General features: G+C 38.1%; 1 protein-coding gene across 1 annotated transcript; it reads left to right on the top strand.

The window, feature by feature from the left end:
- Positions 1–2,695: 2,695 nt before the first annotated feature.
- On the top strand, positions 2,696–17,867 carry LOC306878475 (purine nucleoside phosphorylase-like). The gene is made up of 6 exons (XM_079430872.1): positions 2,696–2,785; positions 3,635–3,807; positions 10,715–10,818; positions 15,408–15,583; positions 15,715–15,905; positions 17,324–17,867. The coding sequence occupies exons 1-6, from the start codon at positions 2,763–2,765 to the stop codon at positions 17,569–17,571; spliced, it is 915 nt and encodes a 304-aa protein (XP_079286998.1). The 5' UTR covers positions 2,696–2,762; the 3' UTR covers positions 17,572–17,867.
- Positions 17,868–26,922: the final 9,055 nt, after the last annotated feature.

The following is a 26,922-nucleotide window of genomic DNA, read 5'->3' as shown; positions in this document are numbered from 1 at the left end:
GGGGTTCAGGTCAGGAGAGTTGGCAGGCCAATTGAGCACAGTAATACCATGGTCAGTAAACCATTTACCAGTGGTTTTGGCACTGTGAGCAGGTGCCAGGTCGTGCTGAAAAATGAAATCTTCATCTCCATAAAGCTTTTCAGCAGATGGAAGCAGGAAGTGCTCCAAAATCTCCTGATAGCTAGCTGCATTGACCCTGCCCTTGATAAAACACAGTGGACCAACACCAGCATCACTGACTGTGGGTACTTGACACTGGACTTCAGGCATTTTGGCATTTCCCTCTCCCCAGTCTTCCTCCAGACTCTGGCACCTTGATTTCTGAATGACATGCAAAATTTGCTTTCATCCGAAAAAAGTACTTTGGACCACTGAGCAACAGTCCAGTGCTGCTTCTCTGTTCAAAAGTGGCTTGACCTGGGGAATGCGGCACCTGTAGCCCATTTCCTGCACACGCCTGTACACGGTGGCTCTGGATGTTTCTACTCCAGACTCAGTCCACTGCTTCCGCAGGTCCCCCAAGGTCTGGAATCGGTCCTTCTCCACAATCTTCCTCAGGGTCCGGTCACCTCTTCTCGTTGTCCTGCGTTTTCTGCCACACTTTTTCCTTCCCACAGACTTCCCACTGAGGTGCCTTGATACAGCACTCTGGGAACAGCCTATTCGTTCAGAAATTTCTTTCTGTGTCTTACCCTCTTGCTTGAGGGTGTCAATGATGGCCTTCTGGACAGCAGTCAGGTCGGCAGTCTTACCCATGATTGCGGTTTTGAGTAATGAACCAGGCTGGGAGTTTTTAAAAGCCTCAGGAATCTTTTGCAGGTGTTTAGAGTTAATTAGTTGATTCAGATGATTAGGTTAATAGCTCGTTTAGAGAACCTTTTCATGATATGCTAATTTTTTGAGATAGGAATTTTGGGTTTTCATAAGCTGTATGCCAAAATCATCAATATTAAAACAATAAAAGGCTTGAACTACTTCAGTTGTGTTGTAATGAATCTAAAATATATGAAAGTCTAATGTTTATCAGTACATTACAGAAAATAATTAACTTTATCACAATATGCTAATTTTTTGAAAAGGACCTGTATATATTTTTTCTGAATTCTGAGTTTACCTGTAGCCTAGTAATTATGATTTTTTCATTTAGAATTCAGAGTTTACATGTCACAGATGTAACTTATTTTCTCGGGATCCTAAATTATAATCTTGCAATTCTGCTTTTTTTCTTCTCTTAATTCTGAATTTACTTCTTGAAATAGTTTTTATTTTTTCACACTATAAACTAAAATTAAAGATAATTTCAGATTTGTACCTCACAATTATGACTTTTTTAATCACAATTGTGAGCTATAAACTTGAAATTGTTAGTGTATATCTCACAATTGAGAAAAAGTCAGTCTTTTTTTTTCTTTTTTTTTATTCGGTAGCAGAAATATGCTTCAATTCAACTGTATTTTTATATATTTTAAAACTTATTTTTTTTCCTGTGATAGCAGTTATTTCAGTCTTCAATGTCATATAATGCTTCAGAAATCATTTTAATATGCTGATTTGGTGCTATAGAAACATTTCTTCTAATTATAATCTAGGTTAAAAACAGTTGTGCTGCTTAATATTTTTGTGGAAACAAAAATGCACATATTTAGCCATTAACATGTGCTAACATTACACTTGATAGTGAGTTGGCATTGCTAACAGAGTTAGGTGAATAGTTAGCATATATGTGAATGGTACACTCCCACAAATCTGTTCAGTTTCCTTTTGGTTAATCATGAGCTATGTTCATTTTCAGTTGGAAATATGTACTTAACAAAAACAGGATGATCTTTGAACCATTGGAACTCAATGAATGAGCAATCACTTTTCTGTCCCTGTTGGTCAGTCTATGCTTTGCGTGCTGTGGACATCGTGTAACTGTTACATAATATAACATCTGGGTATGTTACTCATTGACAGGAACTACCTTGGACCCCTGATACTGAGCTTGTTTCATTCAACAAAAGCAGTAAATACGAAATTAAGTTAGGTATTTTGCTTAATTGTGGTTTCTCATATAATGTTCAGATTAGGTTATTTTCCATATTACAGTAAGTTATCAGCTCAGTATCTCTGTGTAGAAATGACGTCTCTGACACTGCTGTAAATGCATCAGTGCATTTAGATTTCGAGTCGCACCTCTCTAATACGGAGTCTGCCAATCCATTTCCAAACCACAGTATAAAGGCTTTGGAGAATTATAATGGATCCTGAAGCTCTAAGCTATAATGTATTCAGTAATCGCACAGCTCAGCAAAGTGCACAAACATGTAAAAGTGTTTTCTATTTACCATAGTATAAGTCACTCTGCCCCTTCTGACAGTCTTACAGACTGGTGTGGGTAGACAATATGTCATGTTTCATAGAATAAATGTATAGTATTTTATATATTATTATAATTTTTTTTTATAAACATTACCAGTAGGCCTACAACATAAACAAAATATAGTGCATTACAGCCTGTACACTAGCACATGGCTGTCTGCATTTTGAGTAAATTGTATTTATTTTAGCATCTAAAGGAAAAGTTTCTCAGGGGAGAGAATTGTATAATTTCTTGGAAAGGATATGGAGGTTTCCCGCTCTCACCATTTATGCAGCCAATGAGACGAGACCTTTGAGAGGTTATTCGGTCTCTGTCTCTTTCTCTCTCTTATCTGTTCTGATAAGTCAAGTACACACTTTTTGCAGGTGCTGTCAGCCTGTGACTACCTGTGACTGAGATCATGCACACCAAGGAAAACTCATGGTAAATTTTAGTTTTATGTCATTGATACTATTTACATACCAGACAATGTATAAAGCAATTATTATTAAAAGCATTATTGTTGAAAACAAACAAAAATTTATATTTACTATTTATTGAGCTAAAGAGTCAGTAGTCAGTGTAATTTGGATTCACAGCTGTTATCTTAGAGTATGATCTTTAATCTGCATTTAATCAATTCAGTAAGGTCAATAAAAATATATCAGGCCTGCTAAACACAGCTGAGTCATAATATGGAGCGGAATTATCTTTAAATGAGATGCAAATTAAATAGAGCCTTGACAACTGCATGCTGTAAATTTGTGTTTTAGACTCCATTTGTGTTCCAGACTTCAAAACTCCATTTAGAAAGTCTGAATGTGTCCACTGTTTGCATTTTCACTGTCATGTCTTAGGCTTTTACCTATTCAACTTTAACCACATAAGGCCAGCTTTATACTTTCAGATTTTTGCTATCATTTACAAATATTTTTATCTTGTTATAATCAATATTTATATATTTAAACTAAAAACAACAAAAAAAATTAAATGTTTTCAAATGGTCTGGCATTGCACAAATTAAATATAATACGAATATGAATATAATATGAATATAAAATGTGGGAATTTAAAAATAAACCAGTTATTAATGAATTATCTTGATGCTTTGAATTTATTCAAATTATGTCAAATTTGCAATATGAAAGATCATCATGTTTCTCGTTGTAAGCACTGACTAATACTCAGAAGCTTGTATTTTGCCACTTAGCATCTTATCTGACAATTTGAGCAGTCACCAATGTGACCTGTTCTAATGCATCTGGCCATCATTCTTTCTTTCTCCTGACTCAGCTGCTGTTCCTTTGATGACTGCAAACTGACTACAGAATGGCTGCTGAGCAGGACGAGACAAAGGCCAAAGATAGCTATCGTGTGCGGCTCTGGACTGGGACTTCTCGCAGACAATGTCTCAAATAAACAGATCTTCCGCTATGAGGACATTCCCAATTTCCCAGTGAGCACAGGTACCAGATTCATGAAAGCATATCAAAGCTGAACTGAAGGAAGAGTTTACACCTATTCTTTTTCTTTCTTGCTTTCTTTCTCTCTTTCTTTCGAAAGAAACAAACTACAGAAACATGTTTATGTAACAAAACATAATTTGGCTTATGCAGTCGAATAGAGTCAGTGGATGTTCTTTTGTTAATTTACACAGCGTGGTCATTTCAGTCAGCATGTTGAGTCTATATTAAAAAAAAAACTCTAGACAGATAAGGGAGTTGTTGCTAATGCAGGGAGTGAATCTGAAAGCACAGAGGTTTTCATTCTGTGCCTCATTGTATTGTATGGTTAACAAATTATGCCCAGCTCCTGGTAAAATGAGCTACAAAATGAATAACTACTGGCTATGAATAAAATATCATGACTGGAGCAAAAATAGCCCCTAATATCTGCCACAGGGAGTTCATACTATGATATCTTGGACAGGTTTAAATATTTATATGGCGAGGAGAATAATCTTGAGAAGCGTTCAGATGCATCACATGATATTTGCACTATACCTGTAGCAGGTGTGTGTGTGTGTGTGTGTGTGTGTATGCATGAGTGTGTGAGTACTTGAATGATGGCTGAAGAATAAGAGCACTTGTAATTAAGGGAAAGTATAATAAGGGTCTTAGAATTCATTTGTGTTGTCATTCTTTCTCAAACCAGCGCATTTAAATTATGAAGTGGATTAATGGAGAGCAACAGAAGAATGACTGACAGTTTGAATAATGAGAACTATGGATGCTCTGTGCTCATTTTTTAAATAATAAATTGTGACCATTGCCTATTGCATCAGTCATATAAATCACCAAGTGTCAAATCGAAATCAAATAAATCAAAATTCACATCACTTTAGTGTCACTACACCATATAGATGGATGTAAAAAGTCTCTACCAACTCTCTAACATATATACACATGCATACGAGCTGACTTTGAGAGAATAGCAAGAAAATCAAGAGTTTGGAAACCACCAGCGACACCAGCAACCAACAACGACCATATCTTTACTGTTCCAATACTTATGGAGGGCACTGTCTATGTATGTATGTATGTATATATATATATATATATATATATATATATATATTTCAAAATATGCACTTCACTTATTTCTCATTAAAACAAATTTAGATAAGGAATGTTTAAGCATAACTAAATTTCTCTCAGAACTTCAGTCATTCTTTTGCCAAACTGCATGGCAATCTGATCAGGCGGCATGCACCAAAACGTTCATTTGCTCATTCATTTTTACAATGTTGCAGGAAATACATTTCACGGCGAGTGTAATAGCCCCCCTCTCTGAGTAAGTTTTTTTTCCTCAGAGTCATTTGTCAATGCTCCTGCAAGAAAAGAGGAATCGGCCCCTGGAAAAACAGAGCTATTATTCCGGCAGAACCTCATTACGCTGCAGGTTTTAGGGCCAAACACATCTCATCAGCCAAAATTCAAGGTTACATTTACATAAGCTCCAATTCACTTGCCACAGTTGGCTTGTTCCTATGTCAAAGTAAGTTCCTGAAGCCACAAACAAACTGCAGCTTCCTACTTGCTCATAATTGTAGAAAACAATGTTTGCTCCACCTGTTCGTACACTGAGACACAATCAGTCTCACTAATTCCATCCTTGATGACATCAGCAGTCATCCCTAAGCAGCAGATATCAACTTTTCCTATGTGGAATGAGCATGCAAATGCAAATCAATGAACTTCCAAGTACAGCCAGACCAGCAGGTTCTCTGAGACTCGGGAATAGTCATTAGTCAGTTAAAGTTATATTGTAGAAAAAGATTAGATGGCTTCTGTTATCAATAGCAGCATCTGACCCTTTATTTGCTCATTACAGAAAAGTTATTAGATGAATAAGCCCTTAGGAAGACTCAATATATTAGGAAGAGAGCAAAGAGTAAATGCATTACAGCAGGAGGTTTTTAATACGTTAAAGATACAGTTGTGCTCATAAGATTACTTTGCATGAAAATTTGCATGAAAATGTGAAAATCGCATGTTATTATTGTAATTTTTTATTCGGTTATAAATAATAATTGAATTTATAAAAATGACCCCGTTCAAAAGTTTACATTCCCTTGAATCTTAATACTGTGTATGTGTGTCATTTCCTGGATGATCCATGACTGTCAAGTTCCATGACTGAAAAGTTTAACCAGAGATTGTCTTACTATAGGGAGATCACGTGTCCTTTAACTACCAATCACATTACAGCTTTGACATCACTGAATTTCAGTCAGAGTTGTACGACACTAAATCGCCGTTTACAGATACCATAGAAATGAATGAGTAGTGCCGTAAGCTGTATCTCATCTGTCGCGAAAAGTCAGTGACTTCTCTTATAAAACGGCATATTTTTCGGTGTAAACTCTAAAAATAGTTCTATCCAAAAGTATTGTTTAGTGTAAAACATGTTGAAGATCAGCAGATGGGCTGTCTATTCATTAAATAAGCAGTTTTCTCTAAAAAGCGGTTTATTCAGCGTAGTGAAGTCTCTCCTCCATTGACATCCATTAAAAAAAAAAAAAAAAAAAACAGCCTCTGGTCTCCTTTCCGTTAGTATTAGCCGTTATGCTTTTTTGGGTAATGGTTGCAGGTTTGCCTTCTAGTGGCTTTGGTTTAACTGCCTACTGTTCTTCAGAAAAATCCTCCAGCTGCTGCATATTTTCTCAGGTTTTCCAGCATCTTCTGCATATTGATCCCTTTCCAACAGTGACTGTATGATTTAGAGATTAATCGATGGACAATTGAGGTTCTCATATCTATTACAAAAGGTGAAAACATTTACTGATGCTCAACTAAATAACTGATAGCCTACTAAATAAAAAAAAATAACATACAATTTTCATGATCCCTCTTATTTTGTAAAAATATTAACATTTTGCGTATTCTACAAGGGGTATGTAAGCTTATGAGCACAACTGCAGCTTTTGAGCCCAACTGCATTTCATCATCCAACTGCTTTATCACACTGCGTTAGAGGAAAACAATGCAAAAGTGTCTCATTTTGAAAATGTTTTCAGACTAAATGGTATTATAGAATTTGTTACTTTCATGCAGTAGTTTACCCATTGCTCATTAAAGCATGCAGTAGTTTACCCATTGCTCAAAAAACATAATCTGGACTTTTCTAATCTACTAGTTTTAACAAATTTTAGGCCAATTTCTATTCTGCCTTTTATCTCTAAGATTCTGGAAAAAAAATAGTTTTCACAGTTACAAAGTTTTTTAGCTGATAACTCAATGTTTGAAACATTTCAGTCAGGTTTTCGTAAATGTCATTCCACCGAGACTGCGCTTTTGAAGGTTCTTAATGATATTTTAATATCATGTGATTCGGGGGATTTTGCTCTTAGATTTGACGACAGCTTTCGATACAGTCGACCATGCTATTCTCATTGATCGATTAGAACATTGCATTGGTTTAAGAGGTGTAGCTCTAGATTGGTTTAAATCGTATTTTGCAAATAGGAGTTTTTCAGTCAAGATGGGTGAACATTACTCGAGTAATGCTTTTGTGCCCTGTGGGGTTCCCCAGGGTTCTATTTTGGCTCCTTTGCTTTTTTCTCTCTATATGCTCCCTCTTGGCTCGATTTTTAGAAAACATGGGCTGTCATTTCACTGTTATGCGGATGATACTCAGGTTTATCTGCATGTTAAACAAAATTATGTGGGTTTTGAGTCTCTTATGGCATGTTTGGCTGATATGAAGGCTTGGCTTTCATTAAAAAAAAATTATTTTTAATGAAAAGAAAACTGAAATTATTGTTTTTAGCCCGTCTGAATTTTCAGATTCCCTGAAATTGGATTTGGGTGAGATGTCTGTGTGTTTGAAATCATGGGTAAAAAAAAAACTGAGTTTAATTTTTGATGATGGATTAAAGTTTGACCCTCAAATAAATTCAGTAGTCAAAGCTTGCTTTCCTTTAGAAAGCAAATGCAGCTGAAAAAAGCCTTTTCTTTCTTTTAAAGATTTTGAAAAAGTAATTCACACTTTTATTTTATCTAGGCTGGACTACTGCAACTCACTTTATTTTGGGATTAGCCTCACAGTTTTATCCCTTTTGCAGCTTGTTCAAAATGCTGCAGCTCGACTCTTGAGTGGGGTTAAAAAGAGGGAGCATATTACTCCTATTTTACGCTCACTACTGTCAGGATCTTGGACCTGTTTTTGTTGTGTTTTGCTCCCCATGTGTTCTGTGACCCAGTTTCTCCCTCATGTTAATTGTTAATTTGATCCCAGGTGTGTCTCCTTGGGTCCCTCGTTATCCTGTGTTTATAAGCCCCAGTCCTTTCAGTTAGTTTTGTCGGTCGTTGAATTGTCTTCCCTGTCCGTGATGTGTTTCCTGTGCCTCCCATGCTCCTAGTTGGATTAAAGATTCTCGTGTTTGTGAATTCCTCGTCTCCTGGTCTCCGTGTCTCCGTGCTCCCGGGCAGAGTTGTAACAGAACGACCGACCCCATACCGAAGACGAGTTCACCGCTCAGGATGCTTGAGCTTGTGCCCGTCGTTTGCGGGGGTTCACGCCGCCGTTCGCGGCTCGCCCCTGCCCGTTCTGCGTGGGCTGTTGGGCTGCCTGTCGCGGCTTACCCAGGCCACCCGTTTTGGGGAGAACGGGTCGCCATTCGCCGCTCGCCCTTACCCACCGCCCAAAAGAAATTCGTCCCGCCTGAGACGGCGATGAATGTTCCGCCCGCGGCGAGGAGGATTCCGCCGCAAGGGGCGATGAACGTTGCGCCGTCCGCGCTGAAGAGGATCCCGCCGCCTATAACGGTTCACCCCGAACCACCGAGGAAGGAAAGACAGGTGCCGGTAGGGATTTTGATTGAGTTTGAGGGCATGTCAGTCCCTCCAGTGCCTGCTCCTCGCCAGTGCCATCCAGTGCCAGCTCCTCGCCAGTGCCATCCAGTGCCTGCTCCTCGTCTGTGCCCTCCTATCCCTGCACCTCGCAAGAGGGTCCCGTCCAGCCCTCCTGAGTTCCCGCTGGTTCCGCCCAGCCGTCCTGAAGTCCCGCTGGTTCCGCCCAGCCGTCCTGAAGTCCCGCTGGTTCCGCCCAGCCGTCCTGAAGTCCCGCTGGTTCCGCCCAGCCGTCCTGAAGTCCCGCTGGTTCCGCCCAGCCGACTCTGCCTCGGTCCGTAGACCCAGTGGCTCCACCTCGGCTCCTAGCTCCCTCGCCTCCACCGTCACTCCTCGATCCACCAGCTCCACCGGGCTCCCTCGTCCCTCCGGCTCCGCCTTGGTCGGGCGTCGACCCGCCATCGCCTCTGGACTCCTCTCCTCTGGCTGCGCCTCGTCGCTCCGTCCCACCGGCTCCGTTGGGCTCCTTCCTCCCTCCAGCTCCACCTTGGTCCTCAGTCGCTCCGGCTCCGCCGCGGATCTCCGGGTCTCCGCCTCCACCTCGGTCACCAGAGCCCTCGGCTCCACCCTGTCCCCCCGGATCCTCGGCATCACCCTGGCTCGTTGGCTCTCTGTCTCCGCCTCGGGCTCCTCCACCACCTGCTCCGCCGCCGTTGGTCGGCCCCCTGGAGTCGGCGGCCATCCCTCCTCCATGGCTCCTCCCTCCGTCGGCTCCACCGTGGGCCATCGTCACGGCTGTGGCCTGGGTCCAGCTGAGCGCCTCCTGCTCCGGGTCTCTCCTGTCTCTTCCCTGGCTCCTCCCTCCTTCGTCACCGCCTTGGTCTCTGTCTGCCGGCCCCCTCCCGGGTATCCGCCCTCCTCCTGAACCGCCTCCCAAGTTCCCACCCGCCCCTCCCCTTTGGATGTTTCTATGGTGCGAGGACGCACCTTCCGGGAGGGGGGCGATATGTCAGGATCTTGGACCTGTTTTTGTTGTGTTTTGCTCCCCATGTGTTCTGTGACCCAGTTTCTCCCTCATGTTAATTGTTAATTTGATCCCAGGTGTGTCTCCTTGGGTCCCTCGTTATCCTGTGTTTATAAGCCCCAGTCCTTTCAGTTAGTTTTGTCGGTCGTTGAATTGTCTTCCCTGTCCGTGATGTGTTTCCTGTGCCTCCCATGCTCCTAGTTGGATTAAAGATTCTCGTGTTTGTGAATTCCTCGTCTCCTGGTCTCCGTGTCTCCGTGCTCCCGGGCAGAGTTGTAACAACTACATTGGTTGCTTGTTTGTTTTAGACTGGATTTAAAAATTTTGCTCCTTGTTTATAAATCTCTAAATGGTTTGGCACCTACCTATCTTTGTGAGTTACTGACTGAGTATCAACCCATTAGATCCCTTTGGTCTTCCGACCAGGATCTATTGTCTATCTCTAAGTCGAGGCTTAAATGCAGGGGAGATCGTGCTTTATGTATTGTTACCCCCAGGCTTTGATACGCCTTGCCACTCTCCATTAGACAAGCTTCTTCTGTTAATATTTTTTAAATCCAGGCTAAAGACATTTTTATTTTCTAAAGCGTATGGCTGATGCATAGTTGTATGATTTTATTACTTTACTGTTTGTGTGTTTTTCTGTTTTTAATGACTTACTGGAAAGCACATTGGTTGACAGAAGTTGAAATTAATTGTGCTACATAAATAAATTGTCATTGTCATTTCATGAAATTCTCATCTCAAGGTCATATTTTAGGATTTAATCCCACAATTAAACTGCAATTACAATTTGTATATGTTATGCTGTCATTGTTATGTTCTATAAATATTGTATAACTGCAATATGCTGTATAATATTTATATTATAAAATATATACAATTGTAAATATAAATACACATTATATACACAAAATGGCACAAAATCAGGATATTAGAATGATTTATGAAGGATTTTGTGACACAATATTGCTGTTTTATTGTATTAATTAATTATTGTATATAAAACAAAAATTATATGCGTTTTTACTCATATGTTTGTCTTTTTACACATAGTTCCAGGTCATGAAGGGTGCCTGGTGTTTGGTCAAATCAAAGGCAAGTCGTGTGTCTTTATGCAAGGAAGGTTTCATCTCTACGAGGGTTACTCATTGTGTAAGGTGAGCTAAAAAAAAAATGGTTTGTCTCTGTTGCAGGTACTACCACAGCCATCTTGTTTTCCTTTCACTTAACTGATTCAACTTCATCTTGCCTTTCGATAGGCTTCTTAGATGCAACCATTTATAATACTTACAAACTCAGTGGCTTCTGTGCTTGAAGTAAAAGCTATTTCACAAACCCCATTTTTGGCATCAGTGTCTCAAAGTATTGTAGCGTGTGTTTCAAGCAGTGGCCTTGGTGTCTCTTAGAATCACCTCAAGGACAAGTGAACTTGTTGTAAACAGCTCCTATTTGTAAAAACAAAAAGGAGCTTTTAACTCCTGTATGGGCCATTAACTTTATCTGTAACAATCAGGAGCCACACCGCATGAATACAGAGGCTGAATGCTGAGAATGCAGGTACGGAGGAGAAACGAACTGCTCGCTGCTGCTGTCATTCTCGTATCAAAGCAGTTCATTGACATTGTTCAGTTGCACTTGTAGTCCGTTGTGACCGTGAATCTTATTTTCAGGAGAGAAAACACTTTTGTTTTCCTTTAAAAATGGAACTGCATGCATTAACATATTAATGTGATATTAATGGTGAATACATTTTCAAATAGGTTGAAAGTCTTAGTTAATTTACAAGTTTTCCATGTTAATTTATCCCAGAATTCAACAAAGCTTTCTGTTTTCTCTCCATCAATGTCTGTCCAGGGGAATAATTTATCTGTTGCACATGGGGCCGGAGAGCCACTTTTTTACTAAATTACAGAGGAACCTACAACCTCTTGCCCTGGAGTGGGACTGTCACTGTAATTGCACCCCTGACAACATGACACAATGCATTACAATCAGTTGTCATGGCCACCGTGCCCTCTACAGCCAGCCAAGAGATTTTCACTCTTAATATGCTGCTAGGGCTTCAAATCCATCAGCCCCCTGTATTAGCAAACTCCAGTCTTTCAAAACACTATTTTGTATTTAATGTCTTAATGGCTGTGGCACATAAAACACACTGACACTGCATCCCAATTTGCATAGTACTTGTTTTAAATCAGATGTGAGAATACAGTTGGTAATTCTCAGATCTTATCAGGCAAATGTTGTAAATAGTATTTTTTTTGGTATATTTTGACCCATAACATTAGCATTGCTAATGCAACGTCAAATATTTATCCGACAGGTACATATATTTTTCATTTAGTTTTTAGATAAAAAAAAAGACAAGGATTGTGTGGACGAACCTGTCAAAACTATTTTTTAAACTGTGAATCTAAAAGTAAATGCATTGGAAGGTTATGAATTTAACGATGCAAATAATAATCTGCATTTTAGTATTGTTTATATATTTATTAATTTTAAATTATCTTTAATTTTTATGTTTTCAGTTTTAATTGTAGTCTTTTGCAGTTTTGCTATGTGCTTTTGTCATTTAATTTTTTTTAGCTTTATTTATTAATTTTAATAATTTAGTAGTTAATTATTAGTTGCCATGCAAGAAAACATTTCTAATTTTCATTTAAGTTGAAGTTTTTTTCTACTATTTATATTTTATTTCAGCTTTATTTAAATTGCTTTTAATCATTTTGGCTTTAGTTAACTATAACAACACAGATGCTAATGCAAGATTCAATTTTATGACTCACGCGTTGTCTTCCTCTAAAGTATCAATTAGTTGTAAATAGCTCAATTAGTGCATAATATAAGTATGTAAATTAGGATCTAAAAATAAATGAGTGAGTTTTTTTTTTATTATTGGGAGGGGACAGAAATTTTGAAGCTCCTCATATAATAAGCAGTAGCTCGACCAATCTGGTTATTAAATCCTTTGTCAAACTGTGACAGCTGGTTTGTAAATGCAACTTCAGTCCACTGTTCATTTCCCTTTAGCTGACTCATATCTGTGAGTCACTGTGCAAATCTGTGCCAACTCACTGTGCCCTAAAATTGCACCCCACTCATTTCATTTATGGTTTAGGATGTAAACTTGCTTTCACGTTTGCCCTTGGTAACACAAACACAGTTATTATGGCTTGTTTAAGTGATCTCTTTGTTATGGAGAGATATGCTGTGGAGGGTAATTGGACAGTTGAGCTTGTTTAGCCCTTCACTGACCTCTGTTTCTCTGCAGCAAGTAAAACAGCTTTATGGTGTTCAGATGCATTAAGAGGGCTTGTTTAAACTGAAAAGAGGGCGTTCACAAAATGCATTGTTGCATTCCACACTGCTGCTTTTGCACTGTCTTTCTATGTAAACATGGGTTAAATAGACATAGATAGATAGCATATTTAATGGCACGATCACGATCACTTAAGTCTTTTGCAGCACCTCAGTTCAAGTGGCATGTGAACCGATCATCTCTCCCTCTTTACTAGTTATAGCGTGAAATAATCATGAATGAATATCAGAGGGTATCTTGTTTCAACTGTGTAAAGACGTCGGTCAATACACCGTTTTTCAAGTTAAAGTCCATCGACGTTAATCTACTCTCCTGTCTGGTTTGTCATACATTGTATATTCCTACAGGTTGTTTCTGCCCTTTAAGCGATTTAATATTCCCTAAATCTTCTCATCAGTAAATGTAAACAGCGCTACTTTCAAATCTCTTACTATAATATTGTTGCAGTGTTCATCTTGTTCATGGTTTTATACACTGTAACTGATTATAATTTCCTTAACAGAAGATTTAAGATATGATATAGATCACTTCAGTATTTAATGTACACACAATGTGCATATTTATTGATTTATATACAATTGCAAAATATTTCTGCTTACTAACTAAACCCTGTTTAAGTAAATGATAAATGTGCAATGAGTATTTAATACATTTTTTGCACAAACATGCCTCCTTTCTATGTGAGATTATTATTGATTTCACCTCATTTATGCACATTTTTGGCAAAATTAACATTGCTTGCAGAAATCAGGCATAATAGAATATGTCTTTTTCTAAACTTTAATTGGCATAATTTAGTAAATCCTGTGCTGAAAACAGAGTGCAATGATGTAATCAGCAAGCGCAAGTCATTCTTAGTGAATTTCCTCCTTTAATGTCTTGTCTATAAAAAATTGAAATATATGCCAATTCATACAGTGCCAAGACATATTCTCATTACGCCATAATAGTGCACATTAATCAAGCTGCTGTTGACGGTTAAACAACGGACCATCTATAGACCTATAATGCAGCACCTATAGACCAATTCTCTCAGGAGAGTTAAAGACTCAAAAATGAAGCGATCTGATCTCTGAGAGTTTACAATCCACAAAGAAGTCAGCTTTGATTTAGAGGGTACCAAACTGGGGTGTATTTCCTGAGAATGCTGGTCCACCTTGTTGACCCTTCTGTGTATAGCTGTAATGGCCAATGCTGCTTGTGGCAGCCCCGCACGTCCACCCTGGTTCGTCAGCTGGAGAGCAGGCTGACAGACCGTGACATCCCTATTGAGCTGTGCTATACGGAGCCCGCAAGTTCATTCTTCTTCTACTGCTCGCACTGACACCTCCCTTAATGGCTCTCTGCTTTACAATCCTATATTTATCCCATTTAGAATCACTAAAGCTTATTTAATACTAGCCTAAAACTGTGAGGCACGTTGGAATACCATTGCACATATAGGCTTGTGGATGTTGTCATATTCACACAGTCTTCTGAAATGAAAGAAATCCTATATAAATTGATAAAAAAAAAAATAATAAATAATTTAATTATTTATATGCATAAACAATAAATAAATGAATGTATTTATATAAATAATTGTTGGTCCAGGGCCGTTTAAGACCATTTTGGCTCCCTATTTATGGAAATCATAACATGGGTTATTTTGCTGAAGCTGTCATTCATATAAAAATTCTGTAATTTCAATGTACACTTAATTTTTGTATTTCTAATCACCATCTTCCTGATAACATTAATGTACTTAATACACAAATTATATGCTAAAATACAGTCTCTTTATGTTAAAGGGACAGTTCCCCCCAAAAATGAAAACTGTCATCATTTATTCACCCTGAAGTTGTCAAAAAAGAAGAAATTTGGAAGAATGTTGGTAACCAAACAATTGCTACTGACTTCCATAGTATTTTTTCCCATACTATATGGAAGTCAATGGCTACTGTCAACTTTTTAGTCAACAACATTAAACATATCTTCTTTTGTCCTTAACAGAAGAAAGAAACTCATACAGATTTGGAACAACTTGAGAATGATGACAATTTTTAATTTTGGGTGAACTTTCATTTTAACAAGAGCGATGGGATGCTCATTGGTGCCCCAGATGGTGGTGCCCCAGGTGACCACCTAGTTCGCCTGTGCCTATAAATAGCCCTGTGTTGCTCTCCTGTTTTGTTATATTTGTTTTGCTTTATGTCTGTAATTTTGATTATTTTCTTATCCAAATTTGAGAAGACACAAAGACTGCACTTGCCACATGCTATTTTTACATCTTTGAAATCCATATATTCCATTAAATACGTTTGAACCTGAGAGGCAACGGCTCATTAATTTAATGAGTTAAAATAGAAAATGATATATTTGACTGTTTAGTCAGAAAGGTTCCCTGCTGTGAGTAACAGCTTGTATTTTCTATGTCATTTTTTCCAGGTCACATTCCCCATGCGGATCTTCAAGCTGATGGGTGTGGAGACCATTGCTGTAACAAATGCCTCTGGAGGTCTTTGTCAGGATTTCAAAGTGGGAGACATCATGGTCATTAAGGACCACATTAACTTGCCAGGGTTTGCTGGGCAGCACCCACTGTGTGGACCCAATGATGAACGGTACGCGGATAAAGGAGAGAAAAAGACAGAATAAAATGTAAAAGAGAGTGAGGAGGTATTGGATATTATTTTGCCGAACTGTCTTCCATTTTATGGAAAAGGTGGTGCATTTTCTTTCATCTCTTCCTCAGATTTGGGATCCGGTTTCCTTGTATGTCTGATGCTTACAGCAAAGACCTGAGGAAACTAGTTTTAGACATCACTGCTGAGCTGGGCTACTCTAATTTTGTGCATGAGGGGGTCTACTGTATGGTTAGTGGACCCAACTTTGAGACCATCGCTGAGGCACGCATGCTGCACATCTTGGGGAGCGACTCTGTTGGTATGGAAAATCACAATACACAAGGAAAAAAATAATTTTGTCTTTTGAATCTGTCTCAGATTCTAAAAATTTTACTACACATTAGACAATGCATCTCAATTAACTGAAATAAATAAGCACTTTTTACAAATATGAAAAAAAGTAATAAAACTAAGGAAAGGCGGTGACGTGTGGCCAGTATGGTGTCCCATTCTTGGAATTTGTGCTCTGCATTTAACCCATCCAAGTGCACACACACAGCAGTGAGAAGTGAACAAACACACACATACACACCCGGGGAGCAGAAGGTTCGGTGCCTTGCTCAAGGGTCTCAGGGTGGAGAAAGCACTGGACATTCACTCCCCCCACCTACAAACCCTGCCAGACCTGAGACTCGAAACCGCAACCTTCGGGTCTGACTCTCTAACCATTAGGCCACGACTGCCCCTGAACTGAAACTGAAAATATAAAAAGCTAATTCTATCAAAGTATAAATAGTACCTATAAATGATAAAATATGACCAGTGTGTAGTGAGTTCCTCATTGCTGCATCATAGTCCTTTCTCTGAGGAGTTTGAGTGCTTTAACATGCTGTTTTCTTTTGTGTATAGTGCCTCTCCTGTAATCGGTATTTCATGAAAATTATAGTAGGTTAATAATGATGTGCCATACTAGCAGAGGAAACCTGCCAGATAACTAATGGAGATTAGGCCCACCCAAAGGGCCAAAGTGGCCCATTTTAATCAATGTGATTAATTTAATCAGTGATCTGAATAACTCTCTTGACCATATGATTGGCATAAACTATACTCACCGCTGGTCCTCTGATGAGCTGAATGATGTCTTAGATAATTGGGCTTCGATTACCAAGCAGCAGCACTGTGGGGTATGTGCTAAGTGGGCTCCCCTGGCTAGACGTCGTGGCCTAATGGTTAGAGAGTCGGACTCGTAATCCAAAGGTTGCGGGTTCGAGTCCCCGGCCGGCAGGGATTGTAGGTGGGGGGAGTGAATGTACAGCGCTCTCTCCATCCTCAATACCACAACTGAGGTGCCCTTGAGCAAGGCACCGAACCCCCAACTGCTCCCCGGGCGCCGCAGCATGGCTGCCCACTGCTCCGGGTGTGTGTGTGTGTGTGTGCATTTGTTCACTACTCACTGCTGTGTGTGTGCACTTGGATGGGTTAAACGCAGAGCACCAATTTCGAGTATGGGTCACCATACGTCACGACTTTACTTTACTTTAGACCGGTCAGTTCCTAGTTCCTGTGTGAGTCCTTCTTTGTATCCAACAAGGACCCCAATAGTCCTCGTTAAGTATTAAGTGAGACCCAGACCCGGTCTGCTTTATTAATGAATCACCTACTGTGCCACAACAGAGATGACTGCCATTTAATTAAGAGTCTCTCTCTGTTTCTCTTTTCCTCCTGCTGCCCTCTCAGGCATGAGCACAGTTCCTGAGGTGACAGTAGCCAAGCATTGCGGGCTGCGGGTCCTGGGTCTCTCGCTCATCACCAACAAGGTATCTTTGGACTATAGCCGTGAGGAGAAGGTGAATCACGAAGAGGTCCTGCAGATCAGCAAGATGAGAGCGGAGATGCTCCAGAATGTGCTCGTAACCTTCATCGCTCGCTCTCATCAAGTGGAGACCAGCAACAACAGCAACTCCATCTACTCAAATGCCATGTAGCATCAATCTAACCAGCTGAATTGAGGGTACTGTGAAAGTCGTGTGAATCTATAGTACTATAGATCTTGAAGGCTCCTTGTTGTGGTTTGCATTTTTTATCTGGTTGGATGAAAATTTCCAATTCCAGATGTTACTGTGCCTTTGTGGAGAATGTATTTGATCTTCATAATGTGATTGTTGTGTTGTTACACTAATGTATTTCCCTGACTAGAAAAGAAAATATGAAAATAACAAAAATGTACAATGTAAAAAAATCTCCTTCAGTTGAAATGATGTAATAAAACATTTGACAGCTCAGATGGAATAAAATTTTTTATAAATACATTATACATTATAAATAATACAATACTGTAGGGTGCTTAAATCTACACTATAAGAAATGTGCATGTGTAACTATAAAGAAATTTTCTATATTGAATTTTCACAGGTGTTTTGAATTAGGCATTGTATTGTGTTTTAAGGTTTACGGTCCGTGTACCTTGGTATAATTCGTTTTTTTTGTTTGTTTTGTTTTTTGTTCAAACAAAACTAAAAATCAAGAATTCGGCTTCATTTTTCGTTTTTACGTTCAGGAACAGAAAACGGATAAACTACTTGAATATTCGATCTCTTCAATGGGCGGAGTGAAACGCCCCTCTCCACTGATTGGTCAACCAAATATTACAACATGATAATAGTCTTTTAAAAAAAAAGGAAATCAATAATAATCCGATTCAACAGATTATTAACATGTTTATTTCTACTACATTTGATCTCTTTCTCTTCATCAAACAGCCAGATTAACCAATGGCTTGACACAAACCATAATGAGGCAGAGCCTTTTGGCCCTTTGGCACACCACTATTTTATTATGGCTAACCGCCTATAGATCTTGGCAAACTACGTCACTGTGCATTGAATTATGGGTAGTCGCCGCCATGTTTTAGGTCACGGTCGTCAGCCGTCAGTATTACAAGATACAGTTACAACTGTAAAAGAAAAAACAATGCACCGATCCAAGGAAAAGCAAAATCTTCCATACCAAGAAAAGCTTAATGAAGTGTCAAAGCTGAGGTATTTAGAAAAACTAAAACTAATCAACGGGCTCGATCCGTACGAGCATAAAGAGTGGTCTGACGATCTAAATGAGTTATCGCAAGTAACATTCCCAGATGTGTTTTCCTACCTTGTTTGTGGTGTCAGTGCGTACACATCTGAACAATCTGTGTGGCAAAGCTGCACGACACACTGCAGCGCGGGGAAAATGTATTGTAGTGAAGCACAGACCAGTATCCTATCAATGTTTGTGAACGTACACAGGAGTCATAACTTTTGTTTTAGACAATACGCTGCGTTTTGGACAATGGAGGAACCTAAATAATGAGACATATGAAAAGAAATGACTTTGTGTAATTTACCTTCACAGCACACCTATTAGCTATTTTTCTATTTTGAGTTTTCTTCATAGAGTACTTTATAGGAAATCATATGTTGTTATCCCACTGACATGAGACTATCTGTTCCTCAGAGAGCTGTTTTAGTGAAACGTAAATTTGACGTTATGATGAAGGAGAACTCGTTTGAGTTATAATAACATATCCAAACTAGAGGGTGACACGGGAGTGGATTTTCAAACCTCTTCAAAGTGGGAGTCCCACTCCCACCCAAAAAAAGAAAAAAAAAAGAAAAGAAATCCCATTCCGTCCCAATCCCATGAAAAAACTGGGGGAAAATCCAGTGTATTTAAAATATCCGTCCCGTCCCAATCCCAGAAAAATGACTCCCATTCCCTCCCACTCGCGTGTTTTTTTGTTTCGTTTTTTTTGTTGTTGGCTGGAATCTGTCAGTTACAGTAAAAATACAGTACAGATCACAGCATGCCACCTTAGTTGAATTAAAATCCAAAATGTAGTTTTTTGTTATTTTATTGATCTGAAGCCATCTTAAATAATGCACATTAAATGCATGTAAATCATCCATGCTAACACACACATTTTCTATTTGAATTTTTTTGAGTTTCGAAGTTTCTCGCTCAAGTTCACAAAGCCTTAGACGGCAAAAAGCGCATATCCTGTTCGCTTTAATTATTTTACAGAAGCGCAACGTTTCGTTGTTATTCTGAGTGAACACTGATTTTCTTCAACCCAAAGAGCCACAAAATCACTTTCAATAACTTTTTCCATTAACTGTCCCCACCTGGTGGAATGACCTGCCCAACTCAATCCGAGCAGCTGAATCGTCAAGAAACGGCTAAAAACACATCTCTTCCATCTCTATTTGACCCTTTAACTCTAGCACTCTCTATTCTAATTCTATTTTATCTATCAGTCTTCTTTTAATTAAAAACAAATATAAAAAATAACACACACACACACACACACACACACTTGACCAATTCAATTGCAATATCAATAGCATGTTTATACTCTAACTGCTAGCTTTTCTTTTTTCTATTCTGTCTACTTGTTTCTTTTAAAAAAGAAAGAAACAAACAAAAAAACACTAGGTTTCTTTTTCTATATTCTATATACTTGTTTTCTTAAAAAAAACGAAACAAAAAACTTGCTTTGTGTACTGCATTAGGCTAACCGAGACTTTTCATAACACTTGCATGTTGTTGCTCTTTTGTTGGTTTTGATTGCTTTATTGTTCTCATTTGTAAGTCGCTTTGGATAAAAGCGTCTGCTAAATGACTAAATGTAAATGTGAATGTAAATGTAACTATTAGCCAATCATAGCAGTGGGCATTTACTTCTGACCCTACAATCCGCCACCCCTATTCAAACAGAGCGTTCTTATGAGGGGGGTGAAAAACAGGACATAAAATAGCCAATTATTTCTAAATTATGATGTTTTTGATGCAAAAATCTAACATAATAAGGGTACCTCAGAGAACAGTACAAAATAATAAAAAAGGCAGTTCATGACCCCTTTAATTATGTATTTAGCATTTTCTCATAATTCTTATGCCCTTTTGTTATTGCACCATTGAGTTTTCCATTATCATTTTCAATGCATCATGAACCATGAATATTTTAAAGTCAATGGCATCTCAATATATGAGGTGTAGATGAGTGGTTTATATGTAGGTGCTGCTTTTTTCCATGTATCTATGAGATAGTCTCTGTAAAAATACCAACTTGGGGCAAAATATTTTGAAAAACTTTCTTTTACTGACAAAAACTTTTATTTTTGCTCGTCTGAGATGTAACTTGGGGCCAAAAAGTCATTGTTCTAATTAGTTCCATATTATAATGAGTAGTCTTATCAATAAAATTGATTTTTTTACTTAATCGAAGTTTTGACTGTGTTGGTGTTGCGGGCATAACCTTCTTTGATTTTCTTTGAATGTCAAGTACAGAAACCAAAAGTTCGCCTGGCCCAAATTCATTTAAATGCAGACATTCGCATTCCTGTTTTTTGGAGTCAGCATGAAATACTGGTCCCATCTGAACAGTCTTTAGGTCTTTGAAAGTTCTGTTAGAAAGGCGGATCTTAAAACTCTTTTCAGACTGTTAAATCTCTATCTGAACATAAGGCTGAACTTCTATGGAGAGAGAATTGTGTCTTTATTACATGCGCGAAAATAAATGATCCGAGAGAAAAAAAAAAGTTTGAGAGAAAAAGTTATCACACTGATAGCAAAAAAGCATTTCATGAGAGAAAAAAAAATATTTGAGAGAAAAGGTTTTCGTACCAATAGAAAAAAATAATATTTGAGACTAAAAAAAGTTTTGAGAGAAAGTATTTTCTCATAGAACATAAAAAAAATATACATTTTAATTTTTTTTCATTATTTCTGAGAAATAAAATCTCTCTCAAAATACTTTGAAAAAAACTCTCAAATATATATTTTTTGCTATCAGTGTGAAATCATTTTCTCTAAAAAAAAAAAAAAGTGTTTTTCTCAAAACGCTTTTCTTTGCTCTCGATGCAATTTCTTGCTCTCGTGTCAGATTTTGCTTTCACTGTGAGAATTGTGTCATGGGCGGGGCCACGTTCCTATTGGCCAGTCGGGTGAGCATCGTCTTGTCTTGGGAGTCGAACTGAATCATTACACCATTGCTCGGTTCACCTGCATGATACCGCCTCTGCCTTATGGCTAGTTTAGTTGAGCACGGACACTCCAATGTTTGGGTAAGATGATGACACACAGCTGGCTTAGCAAGTTCAGCATCACTGAAGATTAAACATTAAAAAATAGCACTCATATTCAGGAATAAATGTGTATTATATTATTTGCTTGCTAATCGCTAGTAAAGCTAACCAGCCATCATGCTAGGTAAACTTGCAAACTCACCTGGTTTATATACTATTTTTAAATCAAATGCCAAATGAATGTTTTGATTTAGATAGGTTCACTAGCTTCGTAACGTTAGTTCACTGACAACCGGGGCAATTTCCCCTTCATTATCACAGACGTATCGCCTGCGATAATTAATGCGATACGGCTCAGCTTGTCAGTGAACTTATGGTAGTAAATGCCGCTCCATCTGAAAGCAGGTGATGGCGATTTACTACTAATCAAGGAACCGGCTTTACTGACCAGATGAAAATAACAATGTCATCCGATATATCGCCCAGCCCTAGTTCATCGTATACAACCTCCTGTACAGTTTTACTCCATGGACTCGGAATAAACTATTTTGTTTTAAGGTCAATATGATACATTTTCTGTTTGAACCTATAACTGAACTATAACCTAAAATGATTCTTATTAATGTGTTTAGCATCTGTATCTCTCACTACAGGTAGGCTATAGAGCAATATAACTCTAAAATCTTTGCCTTAGACTATGCAATTTAAATGGAGGAAATACAGATAAGTTGACATGAAGGCTATGCATATGTGAAATATATGCTATAAATATAGCAGCATTAATTTAATTACCATGACAGTACAGGCACAAACATATTCGTGGGTTGCTAATGTAAGAGTTAGTCCTAGACCTGCAATTTACCTAGTCAGCTCTAGACCTCGGCTAGATGGTTAAAAATATTTAGAATAAGCCCTGTGTAGCTAAGTTTGCAAGCTACATGTGCAGTGTAGCTAAACGTGTAGTGCAACAACCATACAAAGACTAACTTATTTTAAACAAAACTAGGTGAGATACTTTCAAACGGTATATCAATCACTGTCTAAAGTTAGATAGCTATAGGGTTGCCACCTTCCATGCATACTAACGTTAGTTGATAGTTGTACAGGAGGTTGTATATGATGAACAAACAGTTACTCTTCAGGTGCTTTGAGGCTAGCAAGTGCAAAGGTAGAAACTAGCTCACTACTCACTAAATAAGGCGTGAAACTATCTAAATCAAAACATTCATTTGGCATTTGATTTAAAAATAGTATATAAACCAGGTGAGTTTGCAAGTTTACCTAGCATGATGGCTGGTTAGCAAATAATATAATACACATTCATTCCTGAATATGAGTGCTATTTTTTAATGTTTAATCTTCAGTGATGCTGAACTTGCTAAGCCAGCTGTGTGTCATCATCTTACCCAAACATTGGAGTGTCCGTGCTCAACTAAACTAGCCATAAGGCAGAGGCGGTATCATGCAGGTGAACCGAGCAATGGTGTAATGATTCAGTTCGACTCCCAAGACAAGACGATGCTCACCCGACTGGCCAATAGGAACGTGGCCCCGCCCATGACACAATTCTCACAGTGAAAGCAAAATCTGACACGAGAGCAACAAATTGCATCGAGAGCAAAGAAAAGCGTTTTGAGAAAAACACTTTTTTTTTTTTTTAGAGAAAATGATTTCACTGATAGCAAAAAATATATATTTGAGAGTTTTTTTCAAAGTATTTTGAGAGAGATTTATTTCTCAGAAATAATGAAAAAAAAATTAAAATGTATATTTTTTTTATGTTCTATGAGAAAATACTTTCTCTCAAAACTTTTTTTAGTCTCAAATATTATAATTTTTTGCTATTGGTATGAAAACCTTTTCTCTCAAATATTTTTTTTTCTCTCATGAAATGCTTTTTTTGCTATCAGTGTGATAACTTTTTCTCTCAAACTTTTTTTTTTCTCTCGTATCATTTATTTTCACGCATGTAATAAAGACACAATTCTCTCTCCATAAACTTCGACCATTTAAGCTCCACATACTGTACATTAGCAAGGACGAAAATGCTTATTGTGGAATAATCAGAGAAATCCAGACTTGCTACTTCCCCACAAATGCCACCACAGTTAGAAGGTGTTCCTCAAAATGTCTGTGTGGTTGCTGATAGACCTCAGCTGTCACAGATTGTATAGTGCACTATAGGCTATTTGCTGCATCTTCAGGATCTGAGGGACAAAAAGTAATTTATGTCGCAAGTCCAGGCTGAGACTGGCTGCAATCAGACTTCCTAAAAATAGCTGGCAAATAACTGGGGAGCAAAGTTGAATTACTTTATAAATGGCTGAGTGAGAAGGAAATTATTGGAAAATATGAATGTAAGCAGTTTTCATATCACAATAATTTTAGTGAAGACATTTCTATTATGAAAAAACAAAGTTAAATTTGCAAGTAAGCGACAATTTAAAATTGGCGTATGAGTGATCAAGACAAACAAAAATAATAACATAAATGGTTCCCATTTCCCACTGGTTGCTCAACAGTGATCTGCTTAATGGATAAATTGTTCTTCCATGAATAACACACACAGAGGCATCTTTTTATGAGGAGAGTTATCAAGATGTGCTTAACTATAAAAAGTTACGCAGACTACAAAAATGTACTTGAATTATCACACAAGCAGGATTATGATATGGATCTATATCTGCATATCAGTGATTACAGTTGTCACAGCCGTGCTGATTTACCATATTGCACTCTTTCTCATATGATACTGCTTATATATATATATATATATATATATATATATATAGATAGATAGATACATATACAGACACACACGCATACAGTACAACAGTTATAGCATGGTGAAGCTGAACTTTTGAAATCAGTTTACAATTACTCTAACTCTGATTGCAGGTATCATATGGTGTGTATCTCAGCATCTGAGGTGCAGATGAGTTGTTTACATGTGCAGATGCCACTGTTTACTTGCTAAGGTGTGATGCAAGCTCCTCGCAACAATACTCTGCAAGAGTGTTTCATAATGGCCTCGGTTCACACTACAACTGTCAGCCAACCCATCTGTGTGTCTATACAGCAAATAGTGGCCGACACCACACACATATGCCACATCGTCATGCCTCCCTCTCTCTGAGTGCTAAGAATCTCCAATGTTGTGTTGTGAATAACATCTGAACACACCATTAGCAACATACAGTCTAATTTAAGCTAATTTTACTCGCTCTGCCAGACTACCAGGGAAGTTTCTAATTGCATGAGGGTGCTGTGTGTGGTGAACTGTCTGCCTACCTACCAGCCAGGCAGGATGCCGTGACAGAGGACCAGAGACTCAGCCCTCATTGTCTGGGCAGAGCCTCATTAATTAACATATGGAGAGCAATTATCTCATGGGTCATTGTTCATTTTTACGAATTAATGTTCTGTAAACAAGAGAAAACTAACAAGAAAACTGAACTGGGAATGATGTCCGTAGAGGCAAAAGGAAAATTAATTCCATAAGTTCAGCAGGATCAATTCACACACATATGCAGCATACAGAAAAGTTTGTTCACCTGGATGAAGTCTCTGAATTGTGAAGGCCAAGCTATTAGTGGTGCTTTCCATATAAAGCCCTGTGTCTGGGAACTGCAAGTTTACCTTTGTAGATTTTGAACAAAAATGAACTCCATAAATATCCAAAGTGAGGTAAACTCACTGAACCAAACCTCCAAGGCCAATCAAACTACATCAGAAAAATAAAAATCTAGACTCAAATTTCCACCGATGTTCAATTTTCCTTTTGCACCTTGATTTTTGGAATCCATTTGCATGATATAGGGTAGACTGAGTACATTTGAGACATTTGAATAACACCTTAAATAACTTGTGTACACAAGAACCACGAGCCGTGATTTTTGCTCAACACATGTGTTCTCTTTGATTGTGGAAAATTTGAAATGTGTGCGTCTTTCCACTCCGAAGATAGCGGCAAAAGTTTTTTTTCCAAGGTGAGATTTTCATTTCACTATGTCCCTTCCACAATGAATAGCTTATTATTCTTTTATGATTGTTAACCTTAACTTATATCATTGCAAACGTTACTTTGTGCTCTAAATATAGACATATTTTATGACATTATGCCATGCAAGGTCTTTTCATAACCTAGAGAAACATGCGAGCATGTCAGTGGGGTACAGTTGAGAGACAGTTTATCAACTGTACCCGGATTGGTGTCCTATTGCTTCATGCTGTTTAGTTGTACAGTGTTATGGATAAAAGTCACATTTACGCATATGCTACGCAAATTCTGTTAAAAAAAATTATATTTGTGATATTTCAACTGTCTATTATTACTGTCTATAATGGACATTTTCTAACTTGAATGTTAAAACTGTTCTTTCTATTCAGGGACCATAGAGAGTATTGACTCAGTGTATCTCAGTGTGGTATGGAAACAGCTCCAATCAGGACTGCAAAGCACTACAGAGAGTTGTGCGCTTAGCTGAGCGCATCTCAGAGTCTGCTCTCCCCTCTCTGCAGGACATCTACCTCAAACGCTGCAAAAATAGAGCTGTCAAAATTATCAAGGACTCAAATCACCCTGGTAACCGACTATTCACTTTGCTTCCATCTGTTAAGCGCTTCCGTAGCCTGATGGCAAAAACTGAGAGACTTAGGAGGAGCTTCTTCCCCCAGGCCATCAGGCTCCTAAACTCTAACTCTGTGTCATAACCAGTGGTGGAAATGGCCGATATTTACTGGGGGGACTCTAACTTGGGGGTCATTAATTATTATTAATGACCTCTTGTGTTTAATAAAAAACAAACAAAAAAACATTGATTAGTGAAATGAACTAATGATTTCATAAAATATTAGAATGATTGTCTATCATTGGCCTGATTAGCTAAGCCCTCAAAACACGTCTTATTTAGCGGTTCAGTATTGCATTTGTAGATTATATTTAATACACTTTGCAAAAACCTTTTCAATTAGTTTTAAAAGGTAACATTACATTCTTAAGGACTCTACACTTACGTTTCTTTTCAGGAGCACTAGTGCTTCTACTTAAAAAAATAAATAAAGAAATTAGGAACACCTTCTGATCAATGACAGAAATTAAACTTACTATTATAAGATGATGTTTGACTCAAAGTATTTTTTTAACCTTTGTAATGCCATTTTTATCTTTATTAAATGTATGTCATATGTTGTGCCAAAATTAGATTTATTAACTTTTTGTAAAAAATAAATAAATAAATTATTAAACAATAAATTCATTTAAAATAATAAGAT

The sequence above is a fragment of the Barbus barbus genome, assembly GCF_936440315.1.
Source record: "Barbus barbus genome assembly, chromosome: 12".
In the NCBI taxonomy this organism is placed as follows: domain Eukaryota; kingdom Metazoa; phylum Chordata; class Actinopteri; order Cypriniformes; family Cyprinidae; genus Barbus; species Barbus barbus.
Note: the sequence above shows the minus strand (reverse complement) of the source record. Positions and strands in the feature narration are given on the sequence as shown.